Here is a 17,549-nt window from a genome sequence, read left to right as displayed (position 1 = left end):
CGTATAAAACATTTTCTGCATGCGCAAGATGATATTTTGAGCACGCAAAAAGGTATTTTGCATGCAGAGTGGGTAGGAGGAGAAAGCAAAATTCACATTAAAATAAAATGTATTCAAGCACAAAACAGATTTTTGTTTGCTCAAAATTCATTTATCTTAGCAAGAAGATACATTGCTTTACAAAACTGAGTTCAAACGCATGCAGAACAACTTTTTGTGTGCTCCAAATATCATTAACAAAAACATTTCTGCACATGCAATACGATATTAAAAAAAAAAAAATTCAAATACAAAATATAATCCTGTGCGTGCAGAATTGTTTTTTGCACTCAAAATGTACTGCATGTGCAGATATTTTTTTTTGTGCGCTCTAAATATTATATTGTGCGTGAAAAAAATAACTTTATTTGCGCTCAAAATATAATTCTGGGAGTGCAAAATTGTGGCACGTATATAATTCCATAGGGATGTTGCTAACTATTCAGACTTCAGAAGACGTTTGACATGTCATAACGACATGTCATCATAATATTAAACTAATTTTTTTGTGTTACTTTTGTACAAAATCCAGACAATGGAAGATTTATTTATTTATATCTAACCATTATTTCTTGGGAATCGAAACCATGCGCCATGCTCTACCAGAGCCTCAAGAACACATCAGTAATACCATGGTACTGTTTTGTAAAGTTTGTAGAGTTCTTATACATTTTATTTATCTCCATGTTTAATCATAAATATATGATTATATAAATAAATAAAAGCATAATACAGACTTTCAACATTGTAAATTAAATTCAGCAGCAGTACTGTTGCAGACGGAACCATTTGAGAGCGGTCCGTTCCTGATATTATTTCCGGGCATTCGCAACGTCACTTCCTTCTTTTCTTCAGGACTGTCTTCTGTGGAGACAGGCCGAACGGTGAGCGGAATACAAATCTCACTTCATCCTTTCAATCGCTTATTAAAATGAACGATTATTGAGTCATGACGCTGCATTAGTGTTCATTTTATTAGTCTCGGCTGGTATTTTTGTCCATAGAGCGTGAGCATTTTAAATATTTTTATGAAATGTCACCGACTGTCTGTTTTTTGCGGCCATTGGTGTGTTGCAGTGTGTGAAACAGTCATGTCGATTTAACTTTACAACTAAATCTAATAATCTCTAATCGTTTAATCTCTATATATTTGATTTAGGTTATTAGACATTAAATAATGGGTGTTATGGTAATTGGCATGGTAACATGGTGTTGGATGTATGTCTTTGAATGTGTGCATGTTTGAGTTTAAATTCTAATCTGCTTTCCGTTTTTGATTAATTACTTTATATTATCTTTCTTACTTTAGCCAGTTTAAGCAAAACATTTACATTTGGCTAACCTTGCTAGTATAATTACCAGATGATAAATGAACGCATCGTCCTTGTTCATTATGACCGGCTAGCTCAGAGTTCCTTACAAGACAAAAATGTTCCCGTTTAAAACGGCCATGATATTATATATTCATATTTTCCACTTTCACTTAGTTTTAACCAACATCAGTCCTGATCGTAACTACCAAATATTCATAAATTTTCAGGATTTTAACCCTTTAAATGCAAGTTTGTTGGCATAGTGACACTGTTTTTTTTTTTACACGCACACATTTCTCAATACACGCATACGAAACAATAACATCCATACCAACACACACAATTATAGCTGCATCATTTATCAAATTGTCCTGCAGTGCTCTATAACACAGAAAATAGGGAGGGGGAGGAGGGGGGGGCAGCATGTAAATATGCTGCATGAAAATATTGCATGCATATTTTCACAAACATGAGGAAGTTGTCACCATCTGAGGGGGGTGTATATATTTATAAAACATTTGAAGCCAGGGCTCTGGAGTGAATGCGTAATATCATAGAATTCATGATTTTATGCTTTAATGGCATTAGGATCAAATATTGCAGTTTTTGTTTCAATTAGGACATTTTTGTCCTGAGTGTAACTATTTACAAAGTGTATTATAGGAACTGATGTTGAAATATCAGAATTGCCATCAAAATACCCACTTTTGGCTAAATGTATGCAGTTTGCATTAACCCAGCCACAATTATTGAAATGTCAAAGGTCACACAAGGTTTACATTTATGCAGTATATTATGCTTTGTCCTAAATAATTTAAATGTGATTTTCCATTAATTTCTGCATATATTCTTTCTGTAGTCGTCATGGCAGCACTCAGGCCCCTCACCAAGCCCAATATCGTCAAGAAAAGGACTAAGAAGTTCATCAGACATCAGTCGGATCGTTATGTCAAGATCAGTGTAAGAAATGGGATTCCCGTTGTTAGAGTTTTAAAATGAATTTCATGGCTTGTGACTTTGAAGCAGCGACGAGTATGCTGAACACTATGCAAAATGTTGATATGCAAAGCACTTTTGCTAGCGTACTTTTCAATTAGTGATGTGTCGATACAATCGAATATCGATAGATCACTATTGGAACCTTGTATTGATATTTATTCAACCTTGTTTATTCATATTGGCAAACTTTTACATCTAAATAAACTTAATGAGCTTTTGTCAAGAGACAAAAACGCTATGTTTCATGTGACATTACTACTTATGTCACATGAAATATACTAACTGGAATATACCCAAATTAATGCATTTGTAATCCTATTGTGATATCGTGATGTATCGCTATATATCAAATGGTGACGTATTGCAATACATATCGCAAAGTGCCAGGCAGACTTTTTTCACAGATTGATTATGCATTTCTCCCTTATTAGCAGTGTAAATATTGTGAATGTTTTTATATTATTTTTTTTTATATATATTGAGTGTAAGTTTATAACATTATTCTTTGTGTTAATTTAATTTGTTATTAGTTTTTTTTTTTAAATTAATTACTACAGCTGTGAGGGGGTTTCTATTAAAGCTGCGGATTGAGTGACTGTAAATTTGGCATTGTCTCCCATTTTATTGTCTTAATCCACCACTCTATTTTTTTATTTCTTCTGGATAGTCATTTAAATGTAATAGTGGATTTTTAATTTTGCATTTTGAGAGGAGAAAAAAAAAAAGGGGCGGTTTTAATAAGCATTTGCTTTGTAGAAAAACTGGAGAAAGCCCAGAGGTATTGACAACAGGGTGCGTCGGCGCTTCAAGGGTCAGATGTTGATGCCCAACATTGGTTATGGAAGCAACAAGAAAACCAAACACATGCTGCCCAATGGATTCAGGAAGTTCTTGGTCCACAATATCAAGGAACTTGAAGTCCTCATGATGAGCAACAAGTAAGAGCAAAAAGTTTCATAGTGGTTTCATTTTACCATCTAAATGAAAGGATATGGTTAGTTGACCATCACAAAGTTCAAAGGTGATGTAATGTTTTACTATGGTGGTTCTGTGTGGTTATAATCATAACTAATAGTGTTGTAAAGACTAGAAATATCTATATCTCCGGATCATACCTGCTGAATTGACTGTATTCTTGTCAGGTGTTGAATTTGGAGGGAAAGCGTGGCAGAGGAAATGCCCATTCCACCTCTAGCTCTCTCCATAGCCAGAAGGTGGAAGATAATCTGCAACAAGGGAATAGAGCTTGTGTTTGGGCCTCTTTCTGAGAATAGTTCTATAAGACTTTGAATGTAAATGTGTAGCTTGAGTTTGTCATTATTTCATAGACATGACTTTGTGTCATGAACATTTTTGAAAGAAAAGTCTTTAGACATGTTAACCTTAAGGTTTCTTTCTCTGTAGGAGCCATTGTGCAGAAATCGCCCACAATGTGTCCTCAAAGAACAGGAAGCTCATTGTGGAGAGGGCCGCTCAGCTGGCCGTTAAAGTCACAAATCCCAACGCCAGACTGCGCAGCGAGGAGAACGAATAATCTGGGTGTCTTGTTTCAATAAATTGAAAATTGTAAAACCACAAAATGTGTGTGTGTGGATTTTCTTTTTGTCTAATTGATGCAGATTCCATACTTCGTGTAATGTAGAAAATATTCTCAAGCTTTGACAGTTTTTAGATCTTTATTTTTTTACAACAAAATTGTAAAGGTCCATCACATTTTCCGTAACCACACAAAATGGTGTAAGTTGTAGTTAAGAACCCTAACTAGTGTCCATGGATTCTACGGTTCCTGTTAAGGGGTCTCCTTGAAGGCTCTCAAAGATGGTTGCCATTTCTGCATTGCTTCTGATTTGATTGGCAAAGTCGGCCATAGCAGGGCTCTTTTCCACCTCACTGATGGACAGTAGGGCAGCGACAGCACGCATCGCAGAATGCCTCAGCTCTTCCTGTTTCTCGAACTCTTGCTTCACGGAGCCGGCTTTGACCTTTTTCATATTAACAAACAGATGAGATTTACTGATGTATTAATGTTAAATGTATTGATGAATGCCAATTTTCATGATTCCCACAGTCATGGTAAAGTTGGAAATATCAGTAAAGTTTGTTTAACATTGACTACTACTGGCCTTGAAAACATGGATATTAATGGGATCTTTAAAACTTCCATGGGAATATATATATATTTTTGTTTTTTACAGATATAGCCTGTTTACAAATATTTCACAGACTGCATATAGCTCTTGTGTTGACTGAAGGTTCATAGTGATCTGATTTTTAAGTGGTTCTCCAAGTAATTTTATTAAATCGGTGAATTGGTATGCATTTCAATTATATTTATAAATCATGGAAATTTACTGGTCAAGAGTCGGGAACACTGATGAGGTTACAAGTTGATCTGTAATAAGCTGTACCTAGAGCTGTTTTTCTTCTGGTGCAGCCATGAAAAACTAAATTATTTTGGATCACATCTTGTATACATAACAGCATGTTAGATTTTACCTTTGTAATGCATGTAGCTTTAAGTGGTTCCACTAGCCTGTCCAGCCTTTGTACCACAGCAGCTGGACACAGTTTAGAGAGTCTGGCAAGCATAATGAAGGTCAGCATCTGAAGCACAACAGAAATATAAATATTCCATCATATATGTAATTTGAGTTGTGAAACTATTTAACATTGCCTTCTGCTGTCTTTAAACCCTTATAATGTGTTACTGTTTTTGTATTACATTAAACTAGGGAGGCGTTTCAACCTACAATATATTTTATATTTACCATTATTTTCACAAGTTAAGGGTAGAGTGAATTCTTATCTAACCTGAGGCCAATGTAAAAGCATAGTCAGGGAAATATACTTACTTTAATGTCATAGTGGTCTTTAAGGCCTTGCTCAACATGGTTGAGAAACTCAAAGATATCCAAATATTCCAGGCAGCTATCCAGTAAAGTGTACATGCATTCAAATGCAGCTTTACGGACATCCAACCCATCATCTACTGTGTGCTTGAAGGGGCCCATCTCAACCTGAGACATGATTTAACAATGTCATAATTTACTTTTGTAAGATCTTTAAAATCTTAGTAAATTTCCACAGAGAATTCCAATTCTTTTACTGACTTTGTGTATTTAACCATTTCCAATACTTCCAAACTACAACATTGAATAGGGCATGTTTTGTTTGTTCTTAGTTGCAATAGCAGTTTGTAATATGTACCTCTCGAACAAGATCTTTCCTGATCTGGGTCTCTTTGTATAGACGTGGAAGGAGTGAGGTCAGAAGCCCACGAATCAGGGAGGGTTTGTTGTGGGCAGCCGAATTAAACATGACCAAAGCCACCCGCCGAACATTGAGGTCAGGGTCCTGGAGGGTTTTCAAGAAGTCACCTAATAAGAATTGCAAACTAGGCAATTAGTTTATTGGTTTAAGAAAGTGGTGATCAGTAATGATTAAACAATCTCACTGCATATTATACAGATATCTGTCATGAATTTACCAAAAGAAGAATTATTTACAGATATTGTGCACGTAAAGTTACACATACATTTAAAAAAAATTAAATGTATGTGTAATTTTTTTTTTTTGACATTTACCAATGCATTCCTTAAGGAGGGAGTCTATGGGCATGGGATGGTCTAGGATGGTGAACTTCACTGCAGTTACAACTGTACTTCTTGAAAGAGGAGACCCTGAAATGATCAATAAGTGATCACATCATTAGATCTCTATGGCTCTTATTTGAGCAACCCAATTAAAATCTTATGGATAAACAAGTGTATAAAACATGTCAGCTAATTAAAAAATGCATATGGTGTAAATACTAATAGCAATTTTCAGCAACAAAGCAACTGGAAGTCATTCATTTTCAATAAGAATTGCCAATTTGAGGTGACAGATACTGTTCGGGATGCAACAAAATTTAGTAGAATTAGACTTTATGCAAATGAGAGTGTACAGAGTACAGCTCATGTGATTCATCTCCTAGTACAGTTGGATACTTCAGTCAAGTAAGAATGCTGGCTAGCAACCAATAGTACAGGGATTTGGTGACCTCCAGAGATTTCATTGCTGTTAGTGTGAACACCTTTTAAGTCTGTTCCTCTTCCACATTTAATTAAATAAATAGGTGCTTTTCTACCATCAGGTTAAACAGTTATCTTTGCTGAACAGTGCATATCTGGACCAATACAGGCTTGTTGACAAGGTTATAATTTCTTTTTCCTTTGTAGTACTGCAAAATCAGGATGGGAATGGACTGACTGAGCAAGTGACCAATCGTTAGTCTCCCCTTCACTAAAGCCGTTCCACCAGCACAGTTCTCTGTCCTGAGTATGGTTAACTGGCCCTGCTACTAGGACTGTTACCTTGGTCTAAACCCTTTGGCCTGATAGTGGAAAAGTTGCTGATTAGTTATAGCAATTAAAAGCACATTATAAAAATATACTTTTGGTTATTTGTGTGAATGGTACAACACCCAATTATCTTAATATAACTAAGAATATATTAACACACAATTATTAGTCAAGATTCAGCTCTTATTACCTGAGGAAAGTTGTTTGTTTAGTCTTGGTAAAAGTTCCAATGGATTGACCAGTGTAAGTTTCCCCAAACATTCGGCTACAATATTGCGAGTGCCCTCCTCTGCACATTCACAGTGCCTAAACAGCAGAGCCCAGATGTTCTCCACGTGAGGTTTGAGACTTTCGGCTGATAGAGCGCTGATCATTTCCTTTAAGGAGTGTAGAAGCAGGTACTGTCTCTTCGGTTGGCTGCCAATTTCCTTGAGCATGAATGGCAGATATTCCCCTAAGTTTCCAACACAGATGTTTCCCAATGCAAAAGATGCGGCAGACTTCACTTCCTCATTAGGGGAACCAAAGGCCTCCATTATGACACCCTTCAGCTCTTTCTGAACATCAAAGTTCATAAAGCGGCCAATTTCCCCTAGGCATAGCAATGACAGAATCCTCACTGGCTCAGATGATTTGGGGTTCTTTACCTCTTGAATGAGGTTGGTGACCACTCCAGAGGCTTCTTTAGGACAGACTGTTGATAGTGCTGCTATGCACTTAGCTACCGAGTAGTAGGACTGCTTATGAATGGACATGGAGTCAAATGACTTTGCCCTGTAGAAAGGGCCCCTCAAGGCTTTCAGTAGGTCGTTATAACTCATATTGCTGGCCTTGGTTCCCACAAGGGCCTTGAAGAGCTCAAGTATTGAATTGAGAGCAGCTCCTTGAAGCAGTGGAGAATGAACTAAGTTAAGCACTTCCGGCAAGATTGTGCCCCCAGTCTTGCTCAAGGAAGATGGGCAAACCTTCGCCAAACAGGTAACGAGTGTTACGGCTACCTGTGAGATATGCATATCACTCTCCTGAATCAAAGCAGGTACCTCACTCAGAATGGATTCTATCATTGGGGGCTTGAAGCTGTCGCTATAGTTTGTGACAATCACGTTCAGGGCTGTTATCGTGTTTAACTTAAGGGCACGCTGGTTCTTCCGCAAGAAGGATCCAAGCATTGGGATCCCCTCTGTTAAAATGGGCCTTAGATCAATTTTAAGTGGAGAAGAAGCAATGAGGGTCAAAGTTTTCACTGCTATAAGCCTTGTGATTTCATTTTTGAGCCGTTCCAGAAATATCTGCAAGGTGGGCTGTAGGTCATCTCCAAGCTGGTCACCTAGGTGACTCAAAATGTGGCCCATGCAGAATATTGCCCTCTCTTTTACCTCTTGGTCTATATCAGCTGCTTTTAATCTCTTCAGGGAACATGAGAATACAATCTTTACATAAGGCTTGGTGTCAAAAGAGATAGGCTTATCCAGTGGCCGCATTATCTTGATAATCTGTTGGGTGACTTTGAGGGCCTCTGATGTGATTTTATAGAAAGGATCTTCGACACACTGAATGACAGGTGGTAAGATGACATTGATGTGTGGGTGGAAGACCTCAGGATTGTGGTTACTCAAGAGAACATGGAGGAAAGAAAGGGCATCAATCTTCATATTTGAAGAGGTTGACTTGTCAGTCAGGGAGTAAATAATCCCTAAAGAGAGATAAAATCTGAGATGAATGTATACGCTAAAGGTATATGCTGAGTTCTGGTTCTGGTTGAAAGTAAGCGCTCCTAAGAAAAACACTGTGAAATAACCTAATGGCAACTCAGTAGACTGTCCGTATGCTTCATGCACTTTAAAAGTTTGATTCAGTTGTCTTATTAGCATCTCATGCAATCGTATTAGTCTGACTTAAGTTGTATTTGATTTTATGTATTCTAAAGAGTTAATAAATTTTTACGAAATTGGACTAGATAAATCGATTATAGCTCGGCTTTGTCCAGTATCTGACATGTTACTATGACTATAAGTAGTACAGTATAATCATAAAGTAGTATAGTATCATCTAACCTGGAATGATGGTTGGTATGTGCTCTCCTAGTTGACCCAGCAGTACATAGGCCATCTCGGTTAGGAGGCTAAAACAGCCTTGCCTACATCTCATGCTTTTCTCCTTTAGCTGTCTATGCAAGGCTTTCACTATTGTCGGTACCTGTAAGAGCAAGATGTATTCAAAAAGTATGCACTAGATGCGACAGTTGGGTCTCCTCAATACCTGTGAATGAACATGCTCAACATAATGTACCTGTTTCCTCAAGAGGGTGACCGCTGGTTCTTCTTTAGCCCCCGTGTCCAAATCAGTACCATGACAGTGCCTGGTCTGTCTGAGCAATGCCACAAAAGCAGAGAAAATGTCAGTCTTAACATTCTCCTCTCGTTCTTTGAAGCAAGAAACCAAGGTTGGCCCTACAGATCCATACAGCTCCACCAGAAGGTCCCTACGACTACTGATTATCGCCTCCAGACATTTGACGGAGGAACGCCGCACTTTCCAGCTCATGTCATCATCATCACTGTATTCATCATCAGACTCTACAGATCAGTGTTGAAGAGGATTGTGAAAATAAGGATGGTGAATGCATTGTATTTGGAGTACACGTGTTGTTGATCTGCCTTATAAAGTAGATAAACTTGATTTTGAAGGTATAATTTGATCAAATTGTTGTTCTTTCCAATAAGATAATATTAAATGATGCAGTGTGAGAATCAGGTTAAAGTTAAACTTGATGTGTAACTATGATATAGTTCAGATAAATCACCCTGGTCTTCATCCTCCCTGTCTTCAACATCCATACTGTCTTCCTGGTCATCATCAGCATCATAGTTGTAATTGGGGTCATAGGTGATGTACTTCAGACACAATTCAATAATCGTTTGGATATGAGGGGATATTTCCTTCGGACATCTTTAAATAAAAAAGCAAAGGTGTTCTAAAAGGTTATATGGCTATTTATCTGACACATACTGTAAGTAAATGACTATATTTACACATTACATAAAAAAGTAAACACAGTACATAAAACAACGTGAAGAAAATTATTTAAAAAAGAAAACAAACTGTTTTGAATATTTGGTTTTAGATTGACAAAAAAATAACATAGAAATAGTTTTACCTGCTAACAAAAGCTTCAAAAGCCTGAAAGCAGAACTCACGTAGCTCATCGTCCTCCACATTACAAAACATCACCACCATGGGCACAATCATCTCCAGATGGTCACCTTTAGATGATAAGACTCCATATAACTATCAGCGATGAAGCTCACTCAAGACTTAGTTAAACTAAAGTCAAGCTACTCTTTAAAAAAAAAGTAGTAAGCTACAATTACAAGCTACTAATAAGAAGTAGCTAACTAAATTGTAGCTATTTAAATAAAAAAATATTTTAAGATTTATAACAATCAGATGGTATTATTTAATTCTCATGCTCAAGTGAATCAGTGAATCATTTATGTGAACTACTTCATTTACATAAACTGTCCAAAAGAACAGACTTACTAAAATGAATCAGAGTTCCCAATGCTGAATATACTGTATATGGGCATTGTTTATTTTAACTGGTTCATTTATATGAACAGTCCGAAAGAACCGATTAATTTATATGATTTGGTTTTCCCAGCCATACATAAGAGGGAGATGATGTTTTAGGTGAACGTGTTTAATTACTACCTCGGCTGCTGTGTTCACAATACAATGTGACAAATCTAGTGTTTAGCAATACTCGTCGGATATTTTCCGGTGTTACTGGAAAATTACTGAGCTACTGTCATGCTACTGACAGTAAGTAATACTAAAATCGCTACTTTTTAGTTAGCTCTCCAACACTGATAACTACATACTGTCAAAATTGCATGAATTTTTTTTTCCCCCAATTTAGAATGCCCAATTCCCAAAGCGCTCATGGTGGTGTAGAGACTTCAATCTGGGTGGTGGAGGATGAATCCCAGTTGCCTCCATGTCTGAGACCGTCAATCTGCGCATCTTATCATGTGGATTGTTGAGTGTGTTACCTCAGAGACATAGCGCGTGTGGAGACTTAACGCTATTCTCCACGGTATCCATGCACAATCGATCACCATGTGCCCCACCGGGAGCGAGAACACATTATAGCGACCATGCACGACAGCACGCCCTGGACTCGAACTTGCGACTCCAGGTGTGTTAACCAGCGTCTTTACATGCTGAGATACCCAGGCCCCTAAATGCATGAAGTTTTTACCAGACACTGCCCAGTGTTAGCTTGTTGTTTTCACTCTCGCCCTCTGCTGGTGACACGGCAATATTGCTCCCCTCAATAATGTCACAAATTTGAACATTTTAACAGACAGCCATGACATTTTAAATCAGCCCTTACCAATCCTGTGTCCTCCTCGTCTACTGACTGTGGCCAGGCACTGGATGTATGTGCGGATGTTGGCAGTGGGTGGTCTGTGGGACAACTCGTTCATCAGGTGTTCGATGAGCTGGGAGAAGAGTGCAGGATTGCAGCTGGGCACCAAATGACCCAGGGCGATGATAGAACGTTTCCTTACAGCCATACGAGGGCTCATGAGCTGGGCTAGGAGGCTGGATAGAATTGACTGGTGGAAGCTCACAAGAACATTGCTCAACCTGTACAATGTAAAACTTATTTAATTATTTTTTTAATAAAGGTCATGAGCGTCTATTCAGGCACACAGTTGCTTTGATGTGCTGTTGGGAGCATGACTAACCTGCCCAGCATATCGGAGAGAATATCCAAAGCCTCCAGTTGAATGGACACATCATCTTGCATTGCCATGGCTCCAATCAGCTGAGATGTGATCTTCTTACAGACATTGACTGTAAGGCTCAAACCTTATACAACAATGAAGGTTTAATGTTAGGGTGTAGAGTTAATAAAATATGCATTCCTGTTGACTACATTACATCATTTAAAACTAAAAACAACTCTCATTTGGCACCACCCTGTAGACATTTCACCTGGAAACTGGAGCTCACATGTGCCCTAGTCTCGCTTAGGGGTCTATAGCCACTTCAGTTGGCCAAGAACTGCCCATTTAGACAGGAAAAGCCATCTAACTGACGTCAAGCAACCACTCACAGTCGGTTTTGTCAAATATGGCGTGTTTAGGGGTGGGGTTACCGAAAATTTATCATACCATAATAAAAGACCGGCATGGGGGGAAAATAATTTACATAATGTTGCGCCGCTCTCCACGAGCGGTTGCCAGAAACATGGGGGAATTGTGGAAAATGTGTAGAGAGTCTAAGTACAACAGCGAAAACCTAAATATAGAGAATTTGACAGACATAATTAAGTAAACAAATGCAGCTCTGCACGTGGATATCTGCTTCACTTTCTACTAAGTGCCTCACACGATACTCTGAATATCTTTAAAAGATTTGATGCCACTAACCTAGCAAATTCTGTGATTATTTTGTACTCAGAAATGTGCATTCTATCAACATGGAAACTTGTGAACACAACTCGGCCTCCAGGCAGACTGATAAAATGACCTGTGTACACCTACTCGTGGAAGATCCATCAAACAAGCCAATCAGATTTGCCCTGAGTTGACTGAGAAAGCGTTTTACATTTTTGATTGCTATAAGCATCAGACGGTTAGTGCACAGACTGTGGGCGGTCCCTGGGCATGCCGTCTGTGATTGAGCCTACACATACCCATAAATTTAACAACATTTCCAATTTCGGCCACTGGAGGCAGTGTTTCAAATTTCGGAATGCACTGAGATATCAGCTCAAGATCTTTCGACCTGTCAACTGTCACCGAATTCACAGTGAAATCAGTCTCCAAATGATCCGCCAAGCAAGGTGAGCATCAAAGAAAATGTTGCATTGCTATCTTAACTAGATGGCTGGGGATCTGAAATAATGCTCAACGTTCATGGCTCTATTAAAATTACCAGCCGTGGCCCGTGCATTTTAAGTCTAGGCCTTCAGTGCAATTCATGCCATTAAGAAAACACAGTTTCACAATGAATAAGATACCATATGCCGATCATACATTACATGGCAGTCAACTAATAATACCAATGGACATTTTAAAAACATGTCCACGCACGAAAGTCAGAACCAAGGAGGTCTATTACCAAGAAAAAGCTCTCTATGTTTCTTTGTTTCTTCAGGGTACACAGTTACTTTTCTAAACTTGATCTGACACTGAATGCTCAAGCAGCATAATTTACACTAAACTCCTGATGTTGCTATAACAATGCAAAAAGCACTTACCAATTTGCAAAGTGAAAATCAGTCCTCCTTTCCTGTTTAATCAATCAATCGCACGATCATGCAGAACATCTCCGGAATTTAAAACCATAAGGATCTCTCTCAATGGTGATAGCAGCAGTAATGACAGTTGACTTTGCTTTCAAATTACGTACATCACTTAAAGCGTGATTACGTCACTCAAGGCCAGCTAGAAGGCCTTGACCGGGACATAAACTAAAGACCACACCCACCAAGAATAAATAAATCAATCTGATTGGCTGATGAATCTGACAGTCTGGCTTTAGATGCTATTCATTGCAGTGTTGAGGGATTCTGTGGAAATTCTGAAGGCCTGACGGGGTGGAGCTCAGACTCACGCACTGCTTTGGCTTCGGGCATGTGATTTGTGAAACAGTCATCACACTTTGCTTGTAAGCATCGATTAATAAATTCTGATTGGATAAACTTTTTGTTTTTTTGCTATTCGTTTGTAGATGAATTAGGAGTGGAAATCGTTGAAAATACAGCAAAGAAGTCAATGAGAATGAAAGGATGAAAAAATATTAATTTATTTGGCATGTTACGCCAGCAGAGAAGGCTTCGCTTGCCCTCACAAATCATCACTGCAAATTAACCAATAACGCTTTATCAGTCAGCCTCTATTAAGGCAAGATTTCTCACATTTAGTATCCATAGAAGTCTGGTGAGATTGTAATGTGTATTATTACGTTTTTTTTCTGTTTGTTTGTTTTAACTTTTTCCAGCTTTCAAATATTTTTAAAGCTCTACTGTGATTTTTTGTGCAACTAGTTGCATCAAACAAAAAAAATCAGAAATAGTCACAGTTTCAGAACAAGTTTCCTGAACACTAGCTCCTTCTGCCATTGGTTGGCACAACATGAGGGTTAGTAAATGTTGACAGAATTGTCATGTTTTGTTGAACTTATGCTTGAGGCCCTTAGCTTTTCTGAGAAATGAATTTTGTGTAGTATCTATTATGTCAAATTTGTACCTGTAGATGATGGGGGCAGTTCAGCGATAACAGTCTTCAGACCCATGCTGGAAATGTCTCTCAGTTGCTCTTTATTGGACACCATGTTGGAACAGAGAGTGTCCACCATCATCTCCACCTGACACTCCTTCACTTTACCCACCAGAGGACCAAGACTGCACAAACCATCATAAATCACAAGCCATGATGGCAATGGTTAAATCTGCACTGAAATGCAACATGAGTGTGTGTATATTTACAATAAATATATTGTAAAGCCAATGCTACTTTTGTTAAACAGGTACTTTGTAAAAGCATTGTAAAACAAAACTTTTATATTTTACCATTTGACGGCCAGATTTTGCACCTCTCCGTTTTTGTCCTCGAGGAGTTTGAGCAGCATGGCCACTACTTTCTTCTCACTCTCCTCATCCAGTTTGATCGAATCCTTCTGCAGCTCCATCATCAGATCATTGGCGGCCATAAACCTTCAGAGCAATCAAAATGTGCACCATAGACTGCATCAGTTTCCATGTACTTCACTTTAATCAAATTCGACATGCCTGATGAACTCTAAAGAACTGAGAAGTTCACTATGAACATATTTTTGTGTTACTATGTAACATTGGTATATTCCATATCAGTTAGATATTGACACACATACAGGTGATGCTGCCAACTGTTAAACTTATTGATTATTATTATTATTTCATTATCTTATTAAGAATATATAAGCAGCTAAATATGTTATAAATACTGTAAATCTGATCCTTTCAAAAAATATATTGTGGTAAATTTAGTACAGGTATTAGATGGTTCTTTGATACCATATTCATGTATGTTATGTATACCCTGTCTTGTTTTTTCGTTGCCCGTTGTTTGTCATTTTTGTCACTTTTGTAGCTCCTTAGTTTTCACTTTTGGCACCCTTGTAACTCCATAGTCTTGTTTTCCCTCGTGTTCACTGTTCATTGTTTTCACCTGCCCTTGTTAATTTGTCATTTGCTTCTGTTAATAAACTTGTCATCTAGTTTGTGTTCTGGTTGTTCATTGGCCCCTTTGTCTCACATTCTTGTATTTAAACCCTGTCTGTTTGTTCAGTTTCTGTCAGTCGTTGTTTGTTAATGGAGGTATGTTGTTAGCCTGGTATGTGTTCCCTGCCTGAGTTCTCTGTTTGTGTTCATCGTGTTTAGTTTTATGTTCATCGTGTTTAGTTTTATGTTCATCGTGTTTAGTTTTATGTTTTATGTTTTATTTCCCCATTGAGAGTTGTTCCTTTGTGTTTACTTGTTTGTTTATTTAATAAATTCTTAACTGCATTTGGATCCGCATCTCCTCGTCTGCCTCTCTGCTCAAGCATTACAATGTACCATAGTATTTACATGTATGTATTTACATGCATGACTCCACAGTATTTCTAAGAATATCATGGTGTTAACATGGCACCATGTCCAAAAACATGGTATTAGGATAATTGTTATGTTTTGTTAGTGGATAGCTAATTCAATTCAGATCCAAAGTTGATCAAACTGTTTGGGAAGGATTAACATTACATTTAAAACTGAGTTAAGTTGGAATCATGACAGAAATTATTTAATAATGAATACTGATTTAGTAGAATAGAATAGAACAAAGCACAAAACATAATAGAATAGAATATAACAAAGCAGAACAACATACATTAAAAGAATGTAGAGTAGAATAGAAGAACAGAATAGAATGGGATAGAAAACAGTACAACATAATAAAATGGAATAGAACAGAGCACAACAACATAATAGAAATGGAATAGAATAGAACAAAGCACAATGACATAACAGAATAAAATAGAACTGAACAAAATAATACAATGGGATAGAAAGAAGTACAACCATATAATAGAATAAAATAAAATAGAGCACCTGAATGGAATGGAATAGAACAAAGCACAACAAGATAATAGAATAGAATTGAATAAAATAGAAAAGAACAATATAATGGAACTGAATAGAATAGAGCAACCAAATATAATGGAACAGAACAAAGCACAACAACATAATAAAATAGAATTGAATAGAATAGAATAATAGAACAACAGAATAGAATAGAGCAACCAAACAGAATGGAATAGAACAAAGCACAACAACATAATAAAATAGAATAGAATAGAATAATAGAACAACAGAATAGAATAGAGCAACCAAACAGAATGGAATAGAACAAAGCACAACAACATAATAAAATAGAATAGAATAGAATAATAGAACAACAGAATAGAATAGAGCAACCAAACAGAATGGAATAGAACAAAGCACAACAGCATAATAAAATAGAATTTAATAGAACAGAATAATAGAACAACAGAATAGAATAGAGCAACCAAACAGAATGGAATAGAACAAAGCACAACAACATAATAAAATAGAATTGAATAGAACAGAATAATAGAACAACAGAATAGAATAGAGCAACCAAACAGAATGGAATAGAACAAAGCACAACAGCATAATAAAATAGAATTTAATAGAACAGAATAATAGAACAACAGAATAGAATAGAGCAACCAAACAGAATGGAATAGAACAAAGCACAACAACATAATAAAATAGAATTTAATAGAACAGAATAATAGAACAACAGAATAGAATAGAGCAACCAAATAGAATGGAATAGAACAAAGCACAACAACTTAATAGGGTATAATTTAAAAACAGAATGGAATAGGTTAGAACAAAGCACAACAACATACAATAATAGATTAGCATAGAACAGAATGGAATAAAACAGAACAAAGCAAAAAGACATAATAGAAAAGAATAGAATAGAATGACAGAGTGGAATAGAATAAAACAAGAGAATGAAATATAATAGACTAAAGCACATTAGAATAGAATAGAATGGAAGAACAGAATAGAATTGAACAAGGCACAACAACATAATAGAATGGAATAGAATAGAACAAAATAAAAGAATAGAAAAGAAGAGAAGAGAACTGAATGCAATAGAATAGATCAAAGCACAGTGACATAACAGAATGGAATAGAATAGAATATCAAAATAGATTTGAACAGAACAGAATGAAATGGAATAGAACAGAAAAAGCACAACAACAGAATAGAACAGGATAGACTTAAAGCCCCCCAAGAGCAATTTATCTGTGACTCAGCATGTTAAAAACAGTTATCTAAAGTAGTTTCAAATCAGTGTCATGACTATTCTAAGGTTTAAAGTTAACAGTAATTAACCAGACAATGTTTAAAACTGTATATAACTCTGCAGGCCGCTGCTTTGTCATTGACCTATTTTTACTAGTATTAGTCATGAGTCTTCAGCTCAAACATGCGTCTATAACACACACTGTCTTACCGAAAGTCTTTGTCAGTAGATGTCATTTTTTCCAATAGATTGGAAATATAAAAGGTGACGTTCGACATCTTGACTTTTCAAAACACCGCAAACAAGACTGATATAAAGTGTCACTGTAAAATTAATTCTAGAAGTTGAGTTTAATGGAGATCATAGCGCCTGGCTGCTGGACAAACTGGGAAACATGACACTGTCAGACGGTTATAAATAGAGCTGAGCGCCATTAATTGAAAGCGATTTGTCGCCACTTGCTTGAATAAATGTGA

At 36.9% G+C, this 17,549-nt stretch overlaps 2 protein-coding genes across 2 annotated transcripts; one reads left to right on the top strand and one right to left on the bottom strand.

The window, feature by feature from the left end:
• Window positions 1-860: 860 nt before the first annotated feature.
• Window positions 861-3,931, top strand: rpl32 (ribosomal protein L32). The gene is made up of 4 exons (XM_052124187.1): window positions 861-923; window positions 2,212-2,312; window positions 3,108-3,289; window positions 3,756-3,931. Exons 2-4 carry the CDS (start codon window positions 2,217-2,219, stop codon window positions 3,883-3,885), a joined length of 408 nt encoding a protein of 135 aa, XP_051980147.1. The 5' UTR covers window positions 861-923; window positions 2,212-2,216; the 3' UTR covers window positions 3,886-3,931.
• Window positions 3,932-3,977: 46 nt separating this feature from the next.
• cand2 (cullin-associated and neddylation-dissociated 2 (putative)) lies at window positions 3,978-17,461 on the bottom strand. The gene is made up of 15 exons (XM_052124186.1): window positions 17,284-17,461; window positions 14,283-14,426; window positions 13,960-14,114; window positions 11,449-11,572; window positions 11,091-11,347; window positions 9,852-9,957; window positions 9,498-9,643; window positions 8,984-9,270; window positions 8,749-8,890; window positions 6,885-8,387; window positions 5,936-6,031; window positions 5,559-5,728; window positions 5,204-5,368; window positions 4,848-4,955; window positions 3,978-4,333 (listed from the first exon to the last, which is right to left on the bottom strand). Exons 1-15 carry the CDS (start codon window positions 17,349-17,351, stop codon window positions 4,109-4,111), a joined length of 3,696 nt encoding a protein of 1,231 aa, XP_051980146.1. The 5' UTR covers window positions 17,352-17,461; the 3' UTR covers window positions 3,978-4,108.
• Window positions 17,462-17,549: the final 88 nt, after the last annotated feature.

This window comes from Xyrauchen texanus, chromosome 50 (assembly GCF_025860055.1).
Source record: "Xyrauchen texanus isolate HMW12.3.18 chromosome 50, RBS_HiC_50CHRs, whole genome shotgun sequence".
Classification (NCBI taxonomy): Eukaryota; Metazoa; Chordata; class Actinopteri; order Cypriniformes; family Catostomidae; genus Xyrauchen; species Xyrauchen texanus.
The sequence above is the reverse complement of the archived record's forward strand: the minus strand, read 5'-3'. Positions and strand labels throughout refer to the sequence as shown.